The following is a 27,684-nucleotide window of genomic DNA, read 5'->3' on the forward strand; positions in this document are numbered from 1 at the left end:
CCATGCTGATGCCAACCCCAGGCACTGTCTCTCCTCCTGCTGTTGAGCTTAAGTCGGTCAAGGGAAGGCAAAACAATTGATTTCCTGAAGGACAGAGGTGTGACCACCTCTTCTTTAGAAATGGGTGTCTCTGGGCTCGGGTGGTGATCCTCTGAGTGCCACCAGACTGTTTTGAATGGCAAATTTGGCACCCTCCTTGCATAAACTGGTTTGTACCAGTGCAGGACCTCCTCATTCCTGCTCTGGTGTGAAACTGCAGAAAGGAAAGGGGAGTGGCCCCCTGTCCAGCTCCTCCCCTAGGCAGGTGCACAGAGCTCTGCAGATTCTGACAGAACTTCACCTGTATGCACCTGGGCTTCCTGGTGTAGGTACTCAACTGTTCTGAATATCCATGGTTGGGAGTAGGTGGGGGGGGAGGGGTGGCTATCCAACCTTCCTTGGCCCAACTGGTTTCCTCTGGGAAGGGCCCTAAAATATGAAAACTCCAACTGCAGCTTCCCCATGTTATCCTATGGACACTGACCTGAGATTTCTACTCTGCACACAGGAACCTGGGGAATCCTACCTACTTACCTTTGGAGCGTACTCCCCCAGTCCTAAGGGACCTTGGGTGGTAGTGTGGATTGGGTGTGGTTTTCGCATTCCATTTTTTTTTTTTTAGTATACGGTTTGGCCCCTTTTAGGGGCCCATGTTATTTGTATGCCTTAACTTACCTATTGCTAAGTATATTTTTGTATGATCATATCTCTAGTTAGTAAATATACCAAAGTTAGTTCTAGAGTGTGTGTTATAATAAATATTACTTATTTTTCCAACACTGTGTGGTTCTGGCCTGTGTGGTATTTGCAACTTCTTTAAACCCTCCTGGATAAGCCTTTGCTGCTTTCCGCTGCTTTCCACTGCTACCCCTAGGAGAGCTCTGGTTATCTAGAGCAACCTACATTATCACTAAGGGTTGCCTGGACTCAGTACAGTGTGCTTCACCAGCAGGTATACACTATATACTGAGCCATCTTCCTGCATGGAGCTCAGGCCTTTTATACTCCTTTCTGTCCATACCACTTCTGCCCAGAGTTCTGATGAAGAACGACCAGGCCCAAGTAATCCTTGTGGCTCTGGACTGGTCACGAAGAGTCTGGTATCCCGAGGTGTTGAGCATGGTCGGCGATCCTCCGATCAGACTGCCCCTTTGGGGCGATCATCTGTCGCGGCAGCAGGATAGGGTTCTCCACCCGACGTCTGTAACCTTATCGTTGTGTCCCTGACGTTTGTCAGTGACCGAGATTTGTACCATGGTGCACAGACAAGTCTCTGGCCCTCTTTGTGAGGTCTTCTTGTTTATACTTACTTTGGATCAGCAGGGCTCCACTTGGGGCACCTTCAAAGGTTGTCTGCTATCTCTGCATTTCTTATATTACCTGACCAACCCTCTTAGTTGAAATCTTCCTTTTTGCCAAAAGTGGGCATGCCTTTTCATGTAGGCCAATCCATCACTTCGCCTACTTTACATTACTGCCTGGACAGTCCGGTCCGAAGAGACAGGTACTTTACCTGTTCGGTTCTGCAGGATTTCCTAGTATGATCTTGGTTCGCAAACCCGCCTCCGTGGATGGTATTGCTTGGGTATCTATTGTAATGTAAGGGATCTGCAACTAGAAGTCTCTATCAGATGAACAAGTTACTTACCTATGGTAACGCTTTATCCGGTAGAGAACTATTCTAGTTGCAGATTTCTTACCGGTCCACCCATCGTCCCCCTTTGCAAACTGATTTCTAGGGACAGAGACTTCCCTTTAAGAGTCCTAGTGCTGACGCACCAGTGATCAGTGTTCTTCATGGCTCTATGTGGAAAGTCGTGAAAAGAAACGGACATCAGTGCACTGGTGTGGCGCCTATATAGGTCCTGCAGCATCATAACTGATGCGCATGATGCCGATTACTGACATGGGGTGGACTGCCGCCACCTAGTGGTACGCAGGGGTACTGCTTGAAAAAACCCTCTGGGTGCAGACTGACACCTGGGGAGGAAATTATAAAGTAAAGAATCTGCAACTAGAATGTCTCTACCAGATAAGGTGTTACTGACGGTAAGTAACTTCTTCGTTACAGGCTCTGATCAAATCATGGTGGCCGTATTTTAGTCTCAGATCGGAACATTACAGACCATTATTTTAGTAGTAAAGCCTATTAGTTTACCTCCAGGGACAGTGATTATCAGTTTTATTCCCTGAATGTTTTCATTACAGTTGGAAGATAACTGCATTTCTAATAATTGAATCATGCCATCATGAACACTGGTGCAGTTAGGAAGGGTCTGTTTATGCCTTCTGCATCCAAGATGAAAATTCTAATTAAAAGTTACCTTAATGATTAAGTAACTCGTCATTTTAAATTTCTCCCATTTTAGCAAAAATAAATTCTCAGTTATACATATGACACAGTGTCTACTTGCTGTTGGGAGCAAGAGGCCTGCTGTTTGTAAATATTACACTTTGAAATGGGAGAAAATTTAAAATGAGTTACTTAATCATTTAGGTAACTTTTAATTAGAATTTTCTCCCATTTAACAGCATTCAGAAACATCATTTTTTTTCTCATGCTCCAATATTGAGTTGGAAAGGGCTTCTGTTTAATAGTTAAATACCTCAGTGCTTCAGGGTCTTCACCTCTGTACCCCTGCAAGAGTCTGGGTCATAATTCTGACTGAACACTGCTCATTATCAGCCCCCCCCCCCGACCCTGTGCTTAGACAAAAATACATTTAAGGCAACAAGATACTCTGAAGGTGTCTGGGAGCTACTGGTAGCTCATAATTGACTAGTTGAAGACACCTGTCCTAGATAGTTGCTCAGGTTAAGCGGATTGGCTGTGACACATAAACAAATTAGCTGTGGCATTTGTTTTTTAACTCCAGTATCGCAACTTAGTTTCTTTAGATGTAAAAATAAATTCTCATCATGTAATGCTTCCAGAACGTCTAATAGAAAGTGGCATTTTCTATGGTAAGAAGACCAATCTAGAGGCCAACAGCTGTAACCTGCAGTTACGTTTAAGTAAACTAGGCGTATGAAGATGTTAAACCAAAATTCTTGTGATATCCTCATGGTGCTTTTTCAAAAGTAAATATGCCCTCTTCGATTGAAATGCTCCATCTTAAGGAAAGATATTTATTATGCTTTCAACCATACATCAGTGAAAGATGGATACATGCCAAAAAAAAAATTGATTCCCCCCTCCTTGAATTTTTATTTTTTATTTTGCATGTTGAGACACAATGTGTTTGTGTTTTTTTTTTGTTTTTTTTTTTTTGCATGCAAGAAAAATCTTCAAAGTAACCTGCAAAAAGTTTATTTTTCGTATTGTTCTGAACCCTGCTTTTCTAAAAACTGTTGGCTTCGTTTTGTATTTATTTTTTGTTTCAAATTAAATCCAATAGCTATATTATGCATCAGTTCTCCATCTAATTCTTATTAAACTAAAAAAAAAAAAAAAAGTATTTTGAGCCTCCTAGCCGCACAGCGGAGTATACACGATGTTGCTCTTGGTAATCTGATGTAAATTCTCCCGTTAAAGTTATTAAGCAGCAGTTCTTTCATGGAGGTTTTAAGTTGGATGGCTATTCAAATACACATCAGGTGAATGGTATTGTGGGTCCTTTCAATGATAAAGACCAGCCCTTTTTGAGACCATTATTATAATTCATTATTTACCTTCATAGGTAGGTTTTGCCATAAAAAAGCATCCTTACTTTCAAAGTATAGATAGGGGCTGTGAGAACTAGACGAAAGTCTTAACCTTCATCCTTTCCCGAGCCAGAGCCAGTGAAGTAGGCAGGTGCTAAGCAATTAGCTGTGATCGAAGTCAACAATTTAAATGCCTTACTGAAAGTAATGTTTTAAATTTTGAAAGTTGCGTAACCCCCTGAACTTTGAGGGAATCGTACCTTAGAATATCAGCATCCTTCTGCTCTTTTGGACAGTAATACTCATTTGCATAGGATTCAAATGAAGGCCTGTAGTAGTCGTTTACATGCTTGAATAGTTATGTCTGATTTATTGTCCGTGCAAGGGAGGATAAATCAATATGTTTTAGCTATTTAGAACGTGGGATTGGGTTGTGTTTGGACTCCAACATTACTTCATATCTACCGTATGTTCCTTTTTGCTACTTTAATTGGAGGGTTTTTTATTCAGTTTGGTTCATTGGTACATCTTAATTGTGACTTTCATTGCATGATGGGAAATGGTTTCTGTAAAATCATGTATTCAGTGAGGTGCTTCAAATCTTTAAGTTGTCCAAAGGAGGTCACTGTGTTCTGTTTTTTTTTTTTTTTGTTTTTTTTTTGTAATGTGGTTTTTTTTTTTTTTTAAACTGAACCACAGAAGAACACCTTCTCTAAATGCCTCCAATAGCCAAAACATGAGTTGTCACTATGTAACTTTGTCTTACATAAATATGCCTGCCTTGTTGCTTACCATCCAGACAAATCTTGTTTGGCAGTAACTAACAGGATGTTGTTTTTCAGACCTTGCTCCATGCAGTCCTGCTTCACTCCGGAAATCATACGTCCCGGGTGACGTTCTCTTCATATTGACATGGTACAGAAGGTTTAAAATCAGGTATCTGATGTGTAGATGTTGAGTTTGTGACTGCAGTCATGGTTTGTTTGTTTGTGTAACTGCAAAATTGTCTCCCCCTCCAGCTAATGTTCACAAGGACCCACGTCACGTGATGTTTGAAGGCAAACACATACACTTCTCAGAAGTTGACAACAAGCCCCTGTGCTCCTACAGCCCCAAGCTCTGCAAACAGCGACGGCTCAACGGCTACGCCTTCTGCATCCGCCACGTTCTGGAGGACAAGACTGCCCCCTTCAAGCAATGTGAATATGTGGCAAAGTACAACAGCCAGCGTTGCACTAATCCCATCCCGACTTCTGAGAATCGGAGGTGAGTGGAGCAGCTTCTCAATGAACAGTATGTTTGTCTGGAGACTTGGACTCAATACTGCAGCTGTTGCAAAACCTATCAAACACACACTTTTACCTTGCCAATTGCTTGCAATACAGAATGAGCATTTCTCTTTTTTTTTTTTTTTTTTTTTATGTGCCACACATCTGGTCTTATTAGTGCCTTTCCTTTCTAAATAGTGACTGCTTAGTTTTTGGGCTTTAGGAAAGCTTGAGAACCAACTGGTGTTTGCCCATCGAAGACCCATTTATTGGATTGTAACCTGCTGACCTGGCAGATTGAAAGGTGTTTACTGACCTGTAAGCCATTCCATCCGATACCAAATTTGACAAATTCCCACAGGGATCCACATCTCTTTGCAAACACCAACCTATCCATCTTGTCCATGCTGACTAGTGACATTCGGCTGTGCTATTGGCCCAAGCCTTGGAGCTAAGTTGTTCAGCTTGTTCTGAAAATCCTGGGATTTTCCAGCTTTCCCTGTAACCCTTTACACCATAAGGTGTAAAGTGCCTTCTTCTACCAGTTGGTTAGGATTCCCTCTTGTATCTAGTGGTTGTTCCTGAAATAGGGGAAAAAAGACTGGAGAATCTCAGGAAAGCTTCATGAAAGCTGGATACCAAACTTGAGATTTCCATATCTGGGCTACGGTGGCCAGGTCCACCTATTGTTTTCCCACCTGGGTGGGAACATGTATCTGTTTCCTTGATTCCAGTCCTGATAGAAGGCATCTGCCTTCATTGCTCCCTCATCTGGCTTCTAACTGAAATACCTTTGCACTTGGTGATTCAGTCAGGATGCAAAACAAATCTACTGAAAAGTGACACCAGTCTCTGCTTTTCTCCCCAAACGCTTCCAGAGGTTCTTGCTCTGAGTGTGGCAGAATGTCCTGTCTACAGCATTGTTCAATGATTGTTTGAGGATATTAAACCATCACTGATTGCCCAGGCTGAAGTTCCAGAATTTTTTGGCCAGATCCGAAAAAGCCTTGGATTTTTATCCACCTAGATGGTTGATATAGTGTACTGCTGAGATGTTGTCCAACAACATCTAAAACTTAAGAAATGAAAGCTGTGCAATTGTCTTTGTGCTGCGGTTACTCTAAACAGTAAATATTACTTGTGTTCTGCACAGCCTCACAATAGTCCAATACAGCAAAGTTAATGTGCACACCATGCCGTCTCGGGCTTTTGAAGGCACAGTAAATATGTTGATAGGATTGGGGGGGGGAGGAGGGGTCTGAAGATGCTGGGCTCTATTCTGATGAGCTAAGGTCTCTGGTCAAGAATTGTGGCAATGAGAATAAATAATTTCCTTACATAGCTCAGGTTCAATGAGGTGGAAGAATGTCAAGAACAACCATAAATACAAGAGTATTTATAAAGGCTAATTTGTGAGCTGCAAAGATCAGGTGAAACAAAAATTGGATGCAGGGAACCAGACCACCAAATTGAGAACTAAATCCAAAGGGGGGCGGAAGGGACCGGGAGATTATCTGGTCCAGTGTACAATCTCCCAACAGTAGTAAGTCATACAAAAGTACACTGTTCCACACGTGCAAAATTAGCCTAGGACACCTGAGATATCAGGAGCAAGAGCCCTCAAGCATCACAATGGATGGCTAGCATCATCATCGGGAAATGCTCCTCGTCAGGCCGGCTCTGCAACGCCTGACGGGCTCCCCAAAGGGGGCACTCAGCCGTACTGTTCTGATAGTAACTGGTGGCTGTAAACTAATCAGACAGATGTGCCTATATTCAGGCACCAGTATACGCACGGAGAGAAAGGACAAAATATTAAAATTGGTTATTCATCGCAAAGATATCTCATAATTTTAATCAATACAATAGGATGAAAACCAAGATTAAAATCAAGAGGAAAGTAATAAATTGAGTGATGCTCAATTACTCTCAAAGAGCAACAAACTACGGGGACTATAACTGTGATAGTACCCCTAAACCAGGGTCGACATGTTTTGCGTCGTGTGGTCCTCATGGATCCAATGACGCTTCATCAGGACCAATAACAAGGCATTAATCAAGTTCTTCTCCAAGTCCAGAAAAAATCTCAATATAAGGGTAGAAAAAAGTATATACCGTCATTTACATTAAAGTAAACTGGCTAAGTCAAAGTCAGGACACCCTAGGAAACAAAAAAGGGTTAAAATACACACACCCAGTCATACCTCAAATGTGGTTATAAAGGTGTAGGTGTGCAATCCATATGTGATGGGTCATACAGTCATTTGTGCAAAAAGACAGGCTTACCATCCCCAAGTCGGGATAAGGCTCCTTGGGAGGCACGTTCCAAGGACTCGGATACACTGCGTATGCTGGACATAAATCATCAACACAGATCAAAAGCAATTTAAAAAAAAAACACCAGTCTGTCGTATAAACAATATAATTGCTATCAGAAGCCCCATGAAAGACACATAAGGTAGTGTAAACAGAAGTGCAAAACACATATAAAGTATAGTGTTAAAAATAATCAACATGCCAGTATGATTTTTACAAATGTCATGTGATTGAAATTCATTGCTTCAGCGTAGCACTTAATGTAGATAAAAAAGGTATATGGAGCTCATAAAATGAAAACGCTATATAATGAGAAGTTCAGACTGAAAGATAACTATATTGACAAAAAAAGGTTTTTAGCTCAAGGATCGAGCTGCCAAAGCAGCTCCTTAGTACTTACAAATTGAATCCCGGTCTGTCATTAAGGACCTACCCCCTGGAAACGGCGTATCGCACATGTATGCGGCGGACGCTGTCTGAGCTTTAAAAAGAAGACGCTGCGAACCCGGAAATGGATCACTTTCCAAGGTTCGCGCGCGTCTAGTGGCATAAAAAGTAAAAAGGGGCTCCGGAAATCCGGGAGTCAGAAAAATAAAGAAAGGACTCGAAGTGTAGTCCGCCAAAGGCACTGAAAATAAAGGAAGGACTATCCGTAATTTTAACACTAGGCTTAATTCAGCTAGTGAAGTGATGGACATAACCCCAAAATAAATCTATAAATACTCATAACTTGGAAACAAGTGGAAGGTGGGCTGCAAAATGATTCTAAATGCAATTTCGAAAGGACTGGTTGAAAAAATCTAAATCAAGAGTTGATATATAGAACGCCAGGGACTTATTAGTAGCAAGATGTAGCTCATAACCAAGGACATTAATACCAATGAATCAAAGTAATATGATGTAAACCACTCGTTTCTCGGAAGGTAAATCAAGTTATGACAGTGAGGTCCAAGGAATATCATCGTTCAGACCATGTGTGTTGGTGCCTAATTTGAACACCCATCTTTGTTCAATTCTAAAGAGGTGACCTGTATCATAAGGAAGGATTCTAGGTGCCTCTATTACCACCCACCACAGGTCGTTAGGTGTGTGTGTAGCCTCCAGAAAATGCACACTAAGTTCAGTAGTGATTCTCTTACAACGGATGTTGCTTCTATGTTCGTTGATGCGGGTCTTGACTGGTCTCGACGTCATACCAATGTAACGTAAATCACAAGGACATGTAATCATATACACACAGTTCCAAGTGTTACAATTAGTATGTTTCTTAAGGTGCCAGGTACCTATGGGATCTAAATTAAGTGTAGTGAGGTGCTTAGTGAGAGCACAGACATTGCCTTTAAATCTTGTTCTTATGTCACATTTGCTCTGTGTTCACAGACCGACGTCAAAAGTCAGTTTGTCTTACAATTAATTTTCCTTGAATGCAGAGTTCTAGGACTTTGTAAGGTGAACTGTGTGACCTGCTGTTTAGAATTTAAAGTAAAAGATAATAGAGTATCAGATTTTCCCTAACACAATATTTAAATGACTAAGTCAAGTGTGCAAACTTTGAAAATATATTTTAGTAGTTGTGAGAGCCCATTTAAAACATTTTTTCTGTAATAAAAAATATATTTTAATAGGATGAAAACAAATCAGAATACTTTACTTTTGATGTGCAGAGAATGTTTTCTGAAACCCAATTTTCACAGATGGTTAATACACTATATAGGTGTATCAGTAACACTGCAAGTTAGTGGAGAGGAAGTACAGTGTTTAGATGACAATATGCAACCACATGAGTTAGTCATATATTTATTAAAATTGAGTGTTTAAGCAAACTGAGAAACGTTCCTGCCCTGATGGCAATGGTGTTAGTAAACTAAAAGAAGTCATGGTTCATGTGTTCCCTATATGTATCTTGTGATACATGCAACAAACTTTAGTCTACTTAAACAAGAGCTTATTTTTGTACTGCAGTATGCTGAGCTCACATATTTGAAGGTGCAATCATATGTGAGAATGAAGAAAAAGGTGACTCTAAACTATTTGCCTAGGATCACAGTTTCAGATCCATTTACTGGTCAAGTGCATTACAGTTAGGCCGAGTAGATTTAAGTTACTTGACCTGCAGGTCTAGTAACATTTGTGTGATTTGTCGAGGCCTGTGGTGGCACAAAACTCTCTAGGCTTTAGTTGAAAGACTTCACTTCCTCCCTTCTCGATGCATAATCAAGTGTTTACTGTATGCAGCTATGCCTTCCCCAAAGTGCTTTGCAGACATAGTCTCCTCCTTTTTGTTTAGTTTGACATTATTTTTAACAAAAAGGCAAAGCAACAAACTTCCTTGATGGTGCACAGTAGATAATTACTACAAATGTATTTTAAAACTATGTACTCACTCATAACCCCATGGGATCAAAGGTGCATAAAACATACAGAGCTGGTTTAAACTAATCAAAATATAAAAGGATATTTGTAGACGTTTCGCAAGACACCCTTGCTAATTCACTATTCAGTGAAACCAGGCATTCACTTGCAAATGTGAAGTAGAATGAATGTTTTTTTTTTTTTTTTTGGCATAATGGAAGTGCCAATACAGATGAGTATAATGTCAAGGTGTATGTTGCCTTTAAAGTTGTGTCCATGAATATTTTGCACATTTGTTTGGTTTTTGAATCCTTCAGTACAAAGCTCACTTTTAAAAGTAAAGGACGGTTGCATGCTCTTGTAGACTAACATGGTATAGGCTGTTGTGATTTGAAGGTATGTAAACTAATTGCTTAAAGAAAAGTTTGTAGGATTCTCGGTTAGAACTTTGCTTCTAAGTGACATTTATTTAATTATTAATTGGGCCAAGGTGAACAATTTGATCAGAAATGCTATCCATGACCACAAAGGTGGTATATTTCAGAATAGTCCCATTGAATTAGTTGCATAAACCATAATTAATTAGACCTACTGTACGAAGGAGCTGTAGTAAGAGGAGGAGACACTAAATACAAGATGCAGTCTGAGCACCGTAATGAAATTATTCTTTTCCGATCACAATGGGCGCATTTTCTGTGAATGAGGAGCATCTTTTGATGTCTGGAAAGAGTTTCAGTCCTAAGGAGACCTAAATGGAAAGATTAGATGTTGCAGAGGAAGGTTCTTGTAGTGCCAAGAGATTGATTAGCTGAGTGAAGATTTTTGTTAGGGGCATAAATATTAAGAAATCAGTCTGGTAGTCACATGAGACTGTTACTGGGTTTAACACATAATTGTCAATAGTTAGTATATTGGCTTCAGGCAGTGGCACATCACCTCCGACAAAGTGAGTACTCCACATAATCTGACAGTTATTGCACAGAACGTTTAAACACACAGCCACCAGTGAGACCCCAAAGCCAGAAGAATATCCTACACTTAAAGGAAGTTGTGGACCAGCTGTGGAAAAGAGCCATAGAAATTATACCAGTGTCAGAAAAAGGACAAGGAGAATGCTTGGGCTTCTTGGTGCCAAAATCAGATGGATCCCTAAGGCCCATCCTAGACTCGAAGCCCTGATCAGATTCATCAAAACTCAGAGGTTTGAGATCGAAACAGTGCAAAACATCATCCCACTTTTTAGAAAGGGGGGACTACATGACAACAAATAACCTCATGGATGAATAACTACACATGCCAACTAACAGAAGACATAAGAAGAGACTAGTCCTAAACCAGGTTCACTATCAGATCATGGTGTCCTGTGGGTTACAATTGGCATCCAGGGTGCTCACAGAATGTCTGGCTGCCATGGTGGCACATCTAAGGAGGAGGGGAATCCATGCCTATTCCTACCCTTTATGGACGATTGGCTCAAGTCAGTATTTTATGGCTGTGAAGGGACTGCCCAAAAAGATGGTCATGCAAATGCTGCACACACACATTGCCTCTCCATTAGCTTGGAAAAGTCATCCACAGTACCAGAAAGAGAAGATCTTCTTAAGAGCCAAACTAGGCCCAGCAGAGAAGGATCCAGGCAATGGGCAGAGGAGTGTATATCTGAATGGGCAAGCTCCGACATTGAGAACTCATGGGCATGATGGTATCATGCATACCATTCTCACAGAACAGAAGGCTCCAAATGAGGGCGGTCCATAGATGTCTGTAGACACTGTTCACAGGCAGTGGGGCCTTAGGAAGATCTATTAGTTGCAACAGAGAAGAGTGCATATGGAAACGGGCAGACCTTTCAGACAACCCACTCCCACGGTCACTATTCCAGTAGATGCAGCCCACACTGTGGGGGGAGTGCACATGAACAATTTAAACATCAGGGACCTGGGAAGCCGGAAAGACACTGGAAACATAAACATCTTAGAGCGCAAGACAGTGTCCTAGCCCTCAAGACCTTCCATTCAATACCGAGGAGAAGGTCACCCAAATACAAACTGACAACATTACAACAATGTCCTACCTCAAACAGTGGGGAGACAAGATTATGCATGCGATCTGCCCTAGCACAGGATTTATGGTCATGGGCGCTACAGAGGAGCATAAATCTAGATGCCATACATCTACTGGGAGAGATAAACACAGAATAAGACAGACCAAGCAAACATAAATAGTGCCTCCCATGAACGGGAACTAAACACAGTTAATACACTAGGCCTCTAGGAGGTGGGGAACATTGCACATGGATCTGTTTGCAACAGAACAAAGTGCAAATTGCTAAGCAGCTTCAGCAAGGTATCCAAGCCACCAGTTGCATGGCAATGATCTTCCCAATAGGGTAGTTGGATATTTGCATATTCCTTTTCACCAATTCCATTGATTCCACCTAGCAGTGGAGATATTCAAACCGGCAACCATCACCACGTGATGGTCGAGACAAGCATGGTTGTCTGACCTAGTGGAGCTGGTGCACTGGAAATGTGATGTCACTACCAACACAAGTGAATATTCTAACCTAACCATGCAGCAAGGCAAAGTATTTAACCTGGAACCAAAACACCCGCTTGGTAGCGTGGCTCCTGAACACCTAGTTTGGACACCAAGCTCCCCAAAAAAACCATGGGGGGGGTCCGCAAGGAGATCGTCAACATGGACATGTTGCTCCAATAATGCATAGGTTTATACAGTGGTGTGCTAAACACTAAGCACAGCCTGGGACAGAAGATAGCCCCGTCCTACAGTACCTCACACACCTACTGGATGAAAGGCATTTCTACGCAATGCTTAAAGTATACCTGACAGCCAATGTAGTGTACACTAGAGGCATCATAGAAAGGAGTTTCTTCCTAATGATGGTGGTCAGAAGGTTCCTGAAAGCGACCAAAAGTCCGGCACTGCCCAGCGCAGCGCCCACACCCACATGGAGCCTCATCCTGGATTCTCACACAACTGATGAAGCCACCCTTTGAACCCATGCAGAGTACTGAAAGACCTACAGTTGTTTCTGAGGGGTCCTCTACTCAACTGATTCGTCATATGTTCCTTAACTTACCAAATATAAATGAGGTTCTGGGTCCTCGAAGACTTTGAGAACAGTGAGAATTATTTGCATGGTGATTGACAAAGGAAACTTTCTGCATTTAGGTTTTAAAATGCTTGGAAATAACTTCGTTTGTAGTTGTCGCTGTGCCTCCATGAATAAGTGAACAGAACTGCCCCTGGAAAGTACATTTTGAAATGCTTGGAAGATATGGGTTTTGAGACTGTAAGATATTGTTGGTACCGATTGCCAGGGAAGAGTTCATTAACTTCCATGCAATGTTTTCTAATTCTTATGATCGCCTTACAATTGCCATTGTTCACCCATTGAGTTTGATACTGATACAGAATAGAGATCTGTTTCTGTACAAATGAAGACCCACACAAATGGGGTTTGCGTTGGGTGATAAAATATTTTGGAACATTAAAGAAGAGAAAGTGTTTGTATAGCTGATATAATGTATTTTGCTTTCTTTCCTTCGTACTTCTCAATAACTAGTTTAGGGTTCAGGTTGTATTTCATGGGTGACGTGTTGCATATGCTGCTGTAGATCACATACTCTGCACACTCCTGCCATGTAGGGTTGAGCAATGCCATTTGTAAGCTTATTTTTGTTTGAAAAAGTCTTAAATCTCATAACTTCTGAATTTCCTAAGGAGCTTAGATTTGATGTCCTTCTTGAACTCTGGGACTGTTCAGCAGCAGTCTCTGTTTCGCTACTGTGAATGAATTTTCAGTAACCGCATCTGAAGAGTCCGCTTTAGCTTCACTGCTTTGAATTCGACCCAGTTTGGAGCGGTTTATGAAACCAGGTTGTATAAGCAATATGTTTGAGGTGTGAGGGGATGCAATTTGAAGTTCCTGTGGTTGGTCTGACACCAAATGAGCAACCTTGGTTTACCTTGAAAGACCACAAGGAAATTACCTTGGTCTGGCATGTTTCTAACAAAAAATAAAGGCACCAGGGCCTTGTGGTGATCACTAATTCATGCAGTAACGAGCCCCATCTGAGTCAATGATGTTCTTTGGGCCTGAAAACCTTGAGGGAAACTGTTATGAGGAGGGAAGGCCAGTCTGAATTACTGCCGAATCAAGCAGAAGAGTCCTAACGTCCTCTCCTCTGATAACTCTAATGTTAGAGGAGAGATCTTTTTGTGCAAAAGGAAAGCTGCACCAAGGACAGACACAGAGGACATCCATACTTTGACCAATACTTGAGACCTGATCCTCTGGTGCTTGCCATCAAAGAACCTTGTACAGAGGCTGAGCACCTCTTTCTCAGGGGAGCCAGTAATTGAGTCCACAACTACAGCCAAGAGGCCTCGACTATTGCGTTGATCACTACCACAAAGTCTGCTTAGCTCCGAAATACATCTTCAGCTCGAAAGTACCCTCAGGCCTAGAGCTCCAAGCTGCTACTCTAGTGCAAATCTTCCTTGAAGATTATCTAACACATTGATTTTAAAGTCTGCTTTGACACAGGCACTGAAGCAGGTCTCTGCTCCTGCCTTTGAATCGAGTGACACAACCAAGCCTATTGAGATTCACGATCTGCATGATGTCAGACGAGGGGAGCTTTACAATTATCCATCTCCCAGAAAGATTTTGGTTCATCTGCAAGAGCCAGACGCAAGGCCCCTCAACAGTGGAAGACTCCTTTTTGAGGAGGCCATCTCAAGAGGAACTCTAACACTAGACACCTGCGCTGCCCCACATCCAACACCAAGCACTGTTCCATGAGCACCACAAGGTTGCCTTCACCACAAGATTGAAGTCACTTGCACACTTACTCAGACCATGATGGTCCGCATGATCCAAGCAACCCATACTTTAATGTAGGCCCACCAGAAATGGGGGGAGATCTTTGGAAGGATTACTACAGTCCCCTAGGATGACTCCTACCTTGAGCCATATCCAGTAAAGACCTTGCTCTGAGAAGACTCCAGCAGCCTACCATGCTATCATTCATGTTTTGACTGATCAGTGGAGTAAGTGAAGCCTTCTTCTTAAATAAGACCTTTTTGAAACCGAAATGACTGCAGTTCCTGCCAGTGCTGAGGAGCATGAAAAGGTGTGTGGCATGAAACTTCAAAGAGCTGGTAATGGCCAGATTAGTCACAACTAGAATTCAAATGAAATGCAAGCCTCCTTCAAATGACCAATCTACATTAGGGTGACTTGGTTCAGTACTCCTTTTTTGCCCATAGTGTTAGCAAGAAAGTGTATTTTTGTGGCGGCACAACACAGCAGTTAGTCTCGTCAAGTGATGACGGGCACCATTTGGAGTAAATGGAACAACTTGTCAAGTTCTTTTGGAGGCATATGTCAGAGAGGCACGGTCTTCAGGGATTGAACAAAATATTCCTTCATAGACCTGCTTGGCTAAGGGTCTCGACTAGATTCCATTTGATGGCAAGTAACTCTTCAGGCCTCGGTGGATACAATGCTGTAAGGAAATGCCTCCTTAGCATCAGCAAAGGCAAAAAGTTAGGGGGTAACCATGCCATGTTTTGATTTGAAAGTGTGCTGAGGCCTGCTAACCAGGCCCCAGCACCAGTGTTCTTTCCCTAACCTGTACTTTTGTTTTACACAATTGGCACACCCTGGCATCCAGGTAAGTCCCTTGTAACTGGTACCCCTGGTACCAAGGGCCCTGATGCCAGGGAAGGTCTCGAAGGGCTGCAGCATATCTTATGCCACCCTGGGGACCCCTCACTCAGCACAGACACACTGCTTGCCAGCTTGTGTGTGCTGGTGAGGACAAAACGAGTAAGTCGACATGGCACTCCCCTCAGGGTGCCATGCCAACCTCACACTGCCTGTGCAGTATAGATAAGTCACCCCTCTAGCAGGCCTTACAGCCCTAAGGCAGGGTGAACTATACCATAGGTGAGGGCACCAGTGCATGAGCACTGTGCCCCTACAGTGTCTAAGCAAAACCTTAGACATTGTAAGTGCAGGGTAGCCATAAGAGTATATGGTCTGGGAGTCTGTTTTACACGAACTCCACAGCACCATAATGGCTACACTGAAAACTGGGAAGTTTGGTATCAAACTTCTCAGCACAATAAATGCACACTGATGCCAGTGTACATTTTATTGTAAAATACACCCCAGAGGGCACCTTAGAGGTGCCCCCTGAAACTTTAACCAACTACCTGTGTAGGCTGACTGGTTCTAGCAGCCTGCCACACTCGAGACATGTTGCTGGCCCCATGGGAGAGTACCTTTGTCACTCTGAGGCCAGTAACAAAGCCTGCACTGGGTGGAGATGCTAACACCTCCCCCAGGCAGGAGCTGTAACACCTGGCCTCAAAGGCTCACCCCCTTTGTTCCAGCACCGCAGGGCACTCCAGCTAGTGGAGTTGCCCGCCACCTCCGGCCACGGCCCCACTTTTGGCGGCAAGGCCGGAGGAAATAATGAGAATAACAAGGAGGAGTCACTGGCCAGTCAGGACAGCCCCTAAGGTGTCCTGAGCTGAAGTGACTCTAACTTTTAGAAATCCTCCATCTTGCAGATGGAGGATTCCCCCCAATAGGGATAGGAATGTGACCCCCTCCCCTTGGGAGGAGGCACAAAGAGGGTGTACCCACCCTCAGGGCTAGTAGCCATTGGCTACTAACCCCCCAGACCTAAACACGCCCTTAAATTTCGTATTTAAGGGCTTCCCTGAACCTAAAGGTTTAGATTCCTGCAACTTACAGAAGAAGAGGACTGCTGAGCTGAAAAACCCCTGCAGAAGAAGAAAGAAGAGACCAACTGCTTTGGCCCCAGTCCTACCGGCCTGTCTCCTGCCTTCTAAAGAAACCTGCTCCAGCGACGCTTTCCCCAGGACCAGCGACCTCTGAATCCTCAGAGGACTGCCCTGCTTCAAGAGGAACAAGAAACTCCTGAGGACAGCGGCCCTGTTCCAAAAAGACTGCAACTTTGTTTCAGAGGAGCAGATTTAAAGACCCCTGCAATCCCCGCAAGAAGCGTGAGACTTGCAACACTGCACCCGGCGACCCCGACTCGACTGGTGGAGAACCAACACCTCAGGGAGGACCCTCCGGTGACTCCGAGACTGTGAGTAACCAAAGTTGTCCCCCCTGAGCCCCCACAGTGACGCCTGCAGAGGGAATCCCGAGGCTCCCCCTGACCGTGACTGCCTGACTCTAAAATCCCGACGGCTGGAAAAGACCCTGCACCCGCAGCCCCCAGCACCTGAAGGATCGGAACTCCAGTGCAGGAGTGACCCCCAGGAGGCCCTCTCCCTTGCCCAGGTGGTGGCTACCCCGAGGAGCCCCCCCCTTGCCTGCCTGCACTGCTGAAGAGACCCCTTGGTCTCCCATTGACTCCCATTGGAAACCCGACGCTAGTTTGCACACTGCACCCAGCCGCCCCGCGCTGCTGAGGGTGTACTTTGTGTGTGGACTTGTGTCCCCCCCGGTGCCCTACAAAACCCCCCTGGTCTGCCCTCCGAAGACGCGGGTACTTACCTGCTGGCAGACCGGAACCGGGGCATCCCCTTCTCTCCATTGAAGCCTATGCGTTTTGGGCACCACTTTGAACTCTGCACCTGACCGGCCCTGAGCTGCTGGTGTGGTGACTTTGGGGTTGCTCTGAACCCCCAACGGTGGGCTACCTTGGATCCCAATCTTAACCCCGTAGGTGGTGTACTTACCTGCAAAACCTAACAATACTTTACCTCTCCCAGGAACTGTGAAAATTGCACTGTGTCCACTTTTAAAACAGCTAAATGTGTTTTATGTAAAAAGTATATTTGCTATTGTAATTATTCAAAGTTCCTAAAGTACTTACCTGCAATACCTTTCAAATGAGATATTACATGTAGAATTTGAACCTGTGGTTCTTAAAATAAACTAAGAAAATATATTTTTCTATAACAAAAACCTATTGGCCTGGAATTGTTTCTGAGTGTGTGTTCCTCATTTATTGCCTGTGTGTATGTACAACAAATGCTTAACACTACTCCTTGGATAAGCCTACTGCTCGACCACACTACCACAAAATAGAGCATTAGTATTATCTCTTTTTGCCACTATCTTACCTCTAAGGGGAACCCTTGGACTCTGTGCATGCTATTCCTTACTTTGGAATAGCACATACAGAGCCAACTTCCTACAGATGCTCTTTAAAATATAGACCGACACTGATACTGCAAAAACCATGGGAACACTACAAATGCAACTTGGCAACTCCGTTTTTCAGTGTCGGCAGACTCCAGGGGCTGCCAAAGCGACAGCATTGCAGCAGGTCAGCTACCAGCAGCAGCATTCCTTTCAGAAGGGACAGGCCCACAAGTCCGTGTTTTTTTTTTTTTTTTTTTTTTTTTTTTTTTTTTTTTTTAAATATATATATATATATATATATATATATATATATATATATATATATATATATATATATATATATATATATATATATATATATATATATATATATATATATATATATATATATATATATATATATATATTTTTTAAATTTGTTTTCCATGGAAGATTTGGAGGCAAGAGAAAGGAAAGGGGTGGAGGTGCCTTTGGCAATGTCTCCACTTCTGATCAATGACTAACCAATGACTCCCTGCTCTCCAATCACATAACACCTCTCCAGTGGGATGAAATAACCTCTGACAGTTTGGTCTTTTCTGTACTGCAGTAAGGATATTACTTGGTGGTTACAGCATATCACAGAACATCCCACCTTGCCATTGTGCAATCAATCTGAAACATCAACAACTGCTGCAAGAGCAATTGCAAGCACTGTTCAGCAAACGTACTATCAAAGCAGTGCCCGCACACCAGCAGGGTCAAGAAGTGTTCCCTCTGTATTGTCATTCCATCTAAAGACTGCACCTTGCAGTGCATCTTCAACATCAGGCCACTAAACTACTACATCCTGTCAGTATTTGAGGATGACAAACTAGCAGAACATAGCTGCTGTGCTCTGCAAAGGGGAGACCACTTGGCAGTCCGCCATCCCAAGGACGATTGTTACACACTTAGACGCTGTGCGTGGTCACATCTGTCAAACACAGCTTGGACGATTGTACCAATGACCCAACGCATGTTGCACTGATCTTGCGAACTTCAGCAAATACTCTTATTAGGATTCATGACCCTGCACCTTGATGAAGTATACCCTGGATGGTTACTGGTTTTGCAGAAACTTGTGACTTTAGTCAGTTTTTGACACCACATTTTGGAATATTGTAGGAAGCTGCCTCTTTATATGGTATGCCAAAATGAGGTATAGCGTGCAGGGTCTAGGGGTTCCCTTATAGGTGGACATGGACTTGGTCTCGCAACCCGAAGGTGCTCTCTTAGTGGGTAGTGTGGTTTAGTAGCCTTAGGCTTGTCAGAGAGGAGTGTTAGGCATTTGCTAAAGGCACACAGTCATTAGATGATACACAGGACTGACTCAATAAGGAGATCCACAACAATTTATAAAAATATCAGGTATTATAAAAATATCAAATGTATGTATACATACATACATACATACATACATTTGGGCTCCAGAATCAGTACATTTTGCAATAGAAATTATTACAGTTTTAAGAAGTGGACACAGTGCAATGTTCTGAAGCTGCAACGTTACCCTAAGGGAGAGAAAACCTATACTGCAAATAGATAGTCCAAAGTGACTTACAGGACCAATCTTCCAGACTTACGGTGAGTATAGGGCAGAGTCCTAGGCCACCCCAGCAAGTCACATCTGGTGGCACTGGGGCGGCCATGACCAGTGGTGCAGTTCAGCATCTGGTGCCCTGTTGAAGTCGATGGGGGATCAGTCTGGTCAAAGTTGCTATAGGTGAGACCTTGGGAGGGGGGCAGTCTGTGTGAACTAGCAAGGGGTTTTGGTTCTTGTGATGCTTGGGAATGTGGAGACACCTTTTGGGCCTCTTCTCGGTCCAGGGCAGCTAGATGCAGAGGTGTCTTGGACCGTCCGGTTTCCATCACCTGAGGTGGTCGCTGTAAATAGGGGGCCTTCAGAAAGGGTCCATTCCCACCAAACGAACAAGTGGACTCTGGTCTCTTGAGGCTCTGGGACGTAGGGTTACTTTTGGTCCTCTTCTTGGTCCGGGGTGGCCGGGTGTACAGGACTGTAGGGTTTCTGTTACCAGAGGCGGTTGCAGTAGAGGGGGAAGCTTGCAGAAAGACGCAGATGTTGCCTGGAAGTCCACAGTGGGCAAACTCAAGGTGGGCTTCATCTCTGGAAGACCTGGAAACCACGCAGACACCATTGGCCCATTTCAGCTCCGGCTAGGAAGCACAGGTGCAGTGGTGCTGTCTGCTGTTGGGTTTTGACGGTCCGGGGTCCTTTTTAGGTTTTGGGATGCCTGCAAGATGCAGGGAGTAGTTCTGCTGTTCCATGGTAGTTCCTGGTTCTAGGATAAAGGCTGGTAGTCTTCCCAGGCTTTTGGAGGCACAGGCAGCTGCAGGATGAGGCGCCTTTGGCACGATTGTAAGTCGGCAGAAGGCTGGCAGGGTTGGCGCGGAGTCAGTCACTGGTCTTCAGTTTTCTTTTACGTCTCTTCATTGTCCTTCTGATTTTCTGGTTCCAGGGGCTCCCCTAAATACTGAATTTGGGGGGTGAGGAGTGTATAGTAGTAGCCAGTGGGCTACTAACCCCTTCAATCACTACGTCCCCTACATGATAACTTCCTTAGGGGTAGGACTGACCTGAGTGGTGGGCACACCTCTCTGAGTACTAGTTTTCCCACCTATACAGACACAAAACGGGCCCTGGGTCAGGAGGTTTGCATCTCCTCACCTCTTGGGGAAGCCACATCTGCATACTAAGGACAGTGGGCTCTTTGAAACCCCCTGCCTTGGAATGCAGGTTTGCAGGTCATCCTGTTGTAAGGGGTGTGGTAAAACACCTGCTAGAGCAGGTTTCGATCCTGACCACCCGAGAGCAGAGGCTCTCACCCTTTGGGTAAGAAACATGTCTGTTGGTGGCAGGCTGGTTAAGACTAGTCTGCCAGCACACCAGTAGTTGGTAGGTTTTTTTAGGGGGCACCTCAAGATACCCTCTGGGTGCACGTATTAATAAATCATCACTGGATTATTGAGGGTTTTATTAATACAAGATGTTTGATACCAATCATCCCTAGTTTCAGTGAAGCCATCATGTAGCTGGGTAACTCGTATTAACCAGTGTCCAGCACATATACTCATGATGACTTCCCTGATCACTTACTATGTCTAAGAATCGACAAAGACCTAGCATGGGCATAACTGCTTTTGCAGATATGTCCACACATGTAATACAAGTAGGACGTCCGGTTTTCTATTTTTAAGGTATGTGTGTATATGTATATGTATGTATGTATGTATGTATATACAGGGAGTGCAGAATTATTAGGCAAGTTGTATTTTTGAGGATTAATTTTATTATTGAACAACAACCATGTTCTCAATGAACCCAAAAAACTCATTAAGATCAAAGCTGAATATTTTTGGAAGTAGTTTTTAGTTTGTTTTTATTTTTAGCTATGTTAGGGGGATATCTGTGTGTGCAGGTGACTATTACTGTGCATAATTATTAGGCAACTTAACAAAAAAAAATATATACCCATTTCAATTATTTATTATTACCAGTGAAACCAATATAACATCTCAACATTCACAAATATACATTTCTGACATTCAAAAACAAAACAAAAACAAATCAGTGACCAATATAGCCACCTTTCTTTGCAAGGACACTCAAAAGCCTGCCATCCATGGATTCTGTCAGTGTTTTGATCTGTTCACCATCAACATTGCGTGCAGCAGCAACCACAGCCTCCCAGACACTGTTCAGAGAGGTGTACTGTTTTCCCTCCTTGTAAATCTCACATTTGATGATGGACCACAGGTTCTCAATGGGGTTCAGATCAGGTGAACAAGGAGGCCATGTCATTAGATTTCCTTCTTTTATACCCTTTCTTGCCAGCCACGCTGTGGAGTACTTGGACGCGTGTGATGGAGCATTGTCCTGCATGAAAACCATGTTTTTCTTGAAGGATGCAGACTTCTTCCTGTACCACTGCTTGAAGAAGGTGTCTTCCAGGAATTGGCAGTAGGACTGGGAGTTGAGCTTGACTCCATCCTCAACCCGAAAAGGCCCCACAAGCTCATCTTTGATAGCCCAAACCAGTACTCCACCTCCACCTTGCTGGCGTCTGAGTCGGACTGGAGCTCTCTGCCCTTTACCAATCCAGCCACGGGCCCATCCATCTGGCCCATCAAGACTCACTCTCATTTCATCAGTCCATAAAACCTTAGAAAAATCAGTCTTGAGATATTTCTTGGCCCAGTCTTGACGTTTCAGCTTGTGTGTCTTGTTCATTGGTGGTCGTCTTTCAGCCTTTCTTACCTTGGCCATGTCTCTGAGTATTGCACACCTTGTGCTTTTGGGCACTCCAGTGATGTTGCAGCTCTGAAATATGGCCAAACTGGTGGCAAGTGGCATCGTGGCAGCTGCACGCTTGACTTTTCTCAGTTCATGGGCAGTTATTTTGCGCCTTGGTTTTTCCACACGCTTCTTGCGACCCTGTTGACTATTTTGAATGAAACGCTTGATTGTTCGATGATCACGCTTCAGAAGCTTTGCAATTTTAAGAGTGCTGCATCCCTCTGCAAGATATCTCACTATTTTTGACTTTTCTGAGCCTGTCAAGTCCTTCTTTTGACCCATTTTGCCAAAGGAAAGGAAGTTGCCTAATAATTATGCACACCTGATATAGGGTGTTGATGTCATTAGACCACACCCCTTCTCATTACAGAGATGCACATCACCTAATATGCTTAATTGGTAGTAGGCTTTCGAGCCTATACAGCTTGGAGTAAGACAACATGCATAAAGAGGATGATGTGGTCAAAATACTCATTTGCCTAATAATTCTGCACTCCCTGTATATATATATTTACAGATGAATATAGACAGAAAACAAATTATTTATTTATTTTCTGCTGTGTATTTATTTTTAAATACAGTAAAATGCGGTAAATAGGCCTTCTTTGGCTGCTTTTTTTTTTTTTTTTAATCTGCTGTCAAAACTGAGTACCAGGTCAGTTGGTGTACAGATTGAGAGTGGGGAGATGAATAAAGACATTAAATTTTCTAATTAAACTTGAGTGCAGAATTAGTTATGCTATTCTACAATGCAAGTGTTTTCAGATCACACTATTGCATTGTATACTGCTGAAACCTTTTGTACATTCAGTGCGAGTGCACATTTATCAGTGAAATATGGAAAAATACCCATTGCAGCTTCATTTATACAGTAAACAGAAGCAAAAATAAATAAATACAGAACAAATGAGCACAAAAATAAGTATGGATAAATACAGAGGGAAATGTCGATTAAATAAATCCTATAAAACCAGCAGCCTTAAATATAAAGCACCCTGCCTAAGGGCTGGAAAGGTTGCTGTAGTGGTCACTTAAATTTATTGCATGCAGTGTTGGCCTGGCACATTGGCTATTTGCCATTTTGTGTCTTCACTTTTAGCAGCACCAAGACATGCAGCCTGCAATGGCAGTCTGCATGTGCTAGATGAGGGGTCCCAGAGGGTGACACAATACATGCTGCAGGCATTGGTGGACCCTCTTTGGTACTCATTCCCTAGGTACCTGGGGTACCATTTACTAGGGACTTACTGTAGTACCAAAGACATGTGAGGGCTACTGTACCTAAAGTACTGTTTCCGATTTTAAGTTGTTCAAACTTGTATATATGATTCATTAATGTATAAGCCTTACTGTTAAGGTGAGTGCCTTAGGAAAATGCAGTGAGCTCACTTTGCATTGCTGACAATGATTCCAGTACAAAGGAGTGTGCGTATGTTTACAAAATTTAAACAATGTAAAGTTCTTCGGAGCTAATTTTCTGATTGCTCCATAGGTATATGCAGCTGCATGTAGAAGCATGAGGGCAAGAATGCGTTTTAAATAAAATGTGCTACAAAAAAAAAATGCAAATTGTGGGGGAAAAAAATGGATAGACTATGGTGCAGTCTTGAATTTAATTTCTCAGAAGTGTCATTTAGTGAAATATTTTTGATGCATAACTGCATTTTCTTTAAATGGGGGAGCTGGGGGCATATTCTCCAGGAATGGAGCATCTTCTTGTAACTTGTGCCAGTTTAAACTGTGGCTTATTTGGTTGTGGGAGGGTGGGTAGGGGGTGGGGAGGGGGGGTTGGTTGGTGGGTGGGTGGGGGGTGGGGGGAGGGGGGAGGAGGAGGTTGAAACCGAGGTAGGCAAATTGTATCTCTGTGGCTATTACAAAAGAACTGGCAGCCAAGGTCCGAGTGATAACGATGACCCATTTATTCTCATCTCTGGTCAGAGTGGTGAGGGGGGGGGGGGTTGGTGGGGAAGAGTCTATCCATCATGAGATGAGGACAGCTTCCACAGGTGTTTGTCCCATGCAGAGGCGATAGGATGACAGTAAATGGCTCTCGCCTCCTCCCTACTCAGGGCTACAGCCTTGGCCCACTGGATCAAAGCCTTCCGCCACTGATCACTAAGGAGGGGAGCTGGGACCTTCCAGGGCATGTTACACTGTGCGTAGGGCTAAGTGTAAAATAAGAGGGGTTTTGCACTTTTTAGATCGTTTGTAGAGGCCTGGTGCACTTGCTTCCCAGATGTCTTTCGTGGTCAGACCTGTAATGGTAGAAAGTGTCAGGGTCACTTCGGCCCATTACAGACTCTGCCTAGGTCAGTCCCAAAGGACATCTTTTAAAATCTACTGCTGAGGTGTTCGAGGCATCGGGGAAGCTTCTATGTATGTTGGCCTGAGAGTAGTAGGCTCTATGAAATATATATAACTGGATTAATTTAAAGTAAGCCTTCTGTGAAAACTTCAAGGGATTTTCTAGGACCCTAGACCATTCCTAAGGTAGAGATCCGCCTGTTCCTCTCCTATGTGTCCCCAAGGAGTTGCAGCGAAATCTAGGAATGAGCTACCAAGGCCCAAATAGCCAGGTTATGAGTCTCTGTCCCATCCGCAGTGTGTGCGGGGTATTAGTAAGCTAGTTAGTAGCTGGTTCAGATTCCCCTTGCATTCTGAGGGAGCCTGAGCTTGACTGATTCGATCATGTGATGAATTGCCACCCCCACACCCCAACCCACCACCAACTTGCTCAACTAATTCTGCAGAGGTTTAGAGTACACCATAGCAAAAAAGGTCCCCCCAAACATGGAGATGTCTGCCTGGTCCCAGTATCGCAGTTCCCGCATAGTCAGGTGTACCTGCCAAGACTCTTCAGGGCCCCCAATAAAATGTGGGAAATCAACCAGACAATGGCCTCTGGGAGCCAATACTGTTAAAGCCTAAAGCAGTGACAAAATGGGGGTTCTGGGTGCTGGTAGCTTTCAAGTAGGGCCTTGATATCCAGCGAGTTGCCCACTGCAGCTGAGTCACCAAGTAGTAGCACTCAAAACTAGGGGCTCCCAGACCTCCGAGTATAGTGGGAGCTGCAGTTTGATGGGGCTGCAGCATGGCAGAAGTTTTGCCAGATGACCTTGCCAAGTAGTCGGAGCTCTTGGAAAACATGCTCGATAAGTCCCAACGGAAGGTTGAAAAGGTAATACAAAAGTCGCTGGAGTCATCTTCTTGGAGACAGTGATGCGGTCCAGTGGGCACTGGGAAAGTGTCTTCTAAAACACCACCTGCAAACGGAGGGAAGTTACTGCTGCTGTATGGTTACCATGCAGGAGGTCCTGATCTTTATGAAAAATCCAGTTCCCTAGGTACTGGAAGTACAAGGCCTCCCAGCATATTGAAACCCCTCCCAGGTGAAAGTCCAACTGCGCCACTGCCAGCAGGGACAAGGTGAGCAAATACGATTTGTCTCAGCTGACCCGGTGACCTGATAATGTTTCAAAGGTCGACATGAGTTCAAAGATCCCATCCTCAGCCAGGTCACTGATACAAAATAAGACATCTGTGTACAGTTAGTGCATGGGTTCTGCGAGGTGGGGGGAAGGGTGTTGGGGAAGCATTCCAGCCCCCTGCCCCAACGTCACCTAATCTGTGTGTGGGCAACCAGAGGCTCCATTTGCAGGGGTGTTGTAACAAGCCAGATCTCTGAGAACCACTTTAAAAGCCTCCTAATCTGTGCCGGGTCGGTGGATCCTACATTATGCTCAAAGTAGTCTGTTATGTGCTTGTCTAGTGAGCCCTGGAATGCGGAGTCCTCCAGCACTGAGGGTTGGCGTTTTCTCCAGCAATAGGGCAGTGTGCCCTGCCACAGGATAAACTAAACACTAAGGGATTGTGGTCCGAGACCATCATACAATAAGACGGTGTTGGGGAGTGCCTGACTTAATGTAGATCAGAGCAGATTAGTCAGTGGTGCCCCTCCGGTGTCTCTGGTGCTTATCGCCCTCAGTCTGTGTGAAATGGGATTCCTGCAGTAGTGCTATGTGCATCCTTAAAAGGACGAAGTGGATTGTGTATCACTTGGTCGTAGTATGCATGCCCCTAATGTTTCAGGAAAGTGTGTGATACTGTTGGGCAGGCATTAATACCTTATTAGGGTCAGTCCCGGAAGTTCCCATGCAGGAACAAGAGTTCTGCAGTATGCAAGATTTCACAGCTACCTGGATGTGTGTGGTAGTTAAGGGTGGAGTTACCAACTCCAAAAGAACCTGACTTGAATCATGAAGCGGAAAACCAGAACAGAGCATCCCAAAAATAAGACCAGGGTCAGTGGGCTAACGTCCAACTGCCCTAATAAGGGCATAGATCATGGGGCGGGGGCATTGTAGTCTGGGGAAGTAGCCCATGCTCTTTGTGGTGGTTAAGTGTAACATAGAGAATACAGCAAGTGAGCAGAGTTGCAGCCCCCAGCGAGGAAGCCCACGAACCTCCACCCAGGATCCTGGGGTGATGGAGGAGTGCTGGTGGGTGTTTGGGGAAGTACTGCCTCAGTCCTCCAGCCAAAGGAGGACATCTGCTGTTTGGAGGGTAATCCTAGGAAGTGGCTCAGTCTCCAGTATTACTCTAGAGGAAGTGTCTCCATCGTCTGAGGCCTCTCAGGATGAACTCGAAGGGTTCCCCCGGGGCCTGCAGAATATCACGGTCATCACTAGGGCTGACCATCTGCTGCTACGGACCTGTTCTTGTGAGGAAGATGTGATGGAGACTGAGCTCCCACCTCCTGGCCTTTGAGAGCTTAGTCGGGCCTTTCAACCAATATTGAATATCTCCTGATTATTGGAGGGGGTGGTATAGTTCAAGAGTATCGGAATCTGGTGATTAGCCATCAGAATGGGATCGGAGTGCTGTGTTCAGTATTGCATCCCTGTCTTTATAATGGAATATTCTGACCACTAAGGGGTGCAGAGGGCTCCTGCTGTGGGGCTGGCCAGGGGGCTGATACCCAGTAAGCTCTCTTGATGGAAAAGTAGATGTAACATTCTGGTGGGTAACAAGGTCTTTCAACCAGTTCTCGAGGTACTTGAGCAAATTGTAGCCTTCACAGCCCTCCCTCAGAACAGTGTTGTTGCGGCTGGAGAGGCCCTTCCCATCTTCCACCCTGTGTTCCAGGGTATGGACCTTGTCTTGTACTGGAGTACGTAGGTCTGAGGTTCGAAGCTGTAGCTCAGCCAGTTTTGTCTGAATGGGTGACATGCTCCACAAAGGCACCTGTGGGCATCCTGGAGGAGATTCACATAGATTCACAGCTTCCCACTTCCCTTCCAGGGAGATGCAGAAGGTCTCTGGTTTTCAGTGTAGTGTCTAGTGGTGCTTCTGTGGCTGCCAGGCTGAGGTGGGGGCGCCAGTCGTCTTAGTCGGTCCCATAATGTAGGCAGGTGCTAGGAACTGCAAAGTGGGTGGTGGTGTGTTTTGGGTCCGTCACTCCAGATAGTTGCTCTCAGGCACCTGTCCCGAAGTGGGTGCAATCGAACCTCCAGGTTCTGGGCCTGGAATGCACCCCAGGCCTGGCGTCTGTCAGATTTGTCCCA

At 44.2% G+C, this 27,684-nt stretch overlaps 1 protein-coding gene across 1 annotated transcript in view; it reads left to right on the forward strand.

The window, feature by feature from the left end:
* The window catches only part of INO80D (INO80 complex subunit D), a 166,662-nt gene that overhangs the window by 21,836 nt on the left and 117,142 nt on the right, over nucleotides 1–27,684 (forward strand). Inside the window, exons 2-3 of the mRNA XM_069225986.1 lie at nucleotides 4,527–4,620; nucleotides 4,704–4,950. Coding sequence (XP_069082087.1) covers nucleotides 4,733–4,950 — 218 coding nt within the window. The 5' untranslated portion in view covers nucleotides 4,527–4,620; nucleotides 4,704–4,732. The remainder of the gene's footprint in view (nucleotides 1–4,526; nucleotides 4,621–4,703; nucleotides 4,951–27,684) is intronic.

This window comes from Pleurodeles waltl, chromosome 3_1 (genome assembly GCF_031143425.1).
Source record: "Pleurodeles waltl isolate 20211129_DDA chromosome 3_1, aPleWal1.hap1.20221129, whole genome shotgun sequence".
In the NCBI taxonomy this organism is placed as follows: domain Eukaryota; kingdom Metazoa; phylum Chordata; class Amphibia; order Caudata; family Salamandridae; genus Pleurodeles; species Pleurodeles waltl.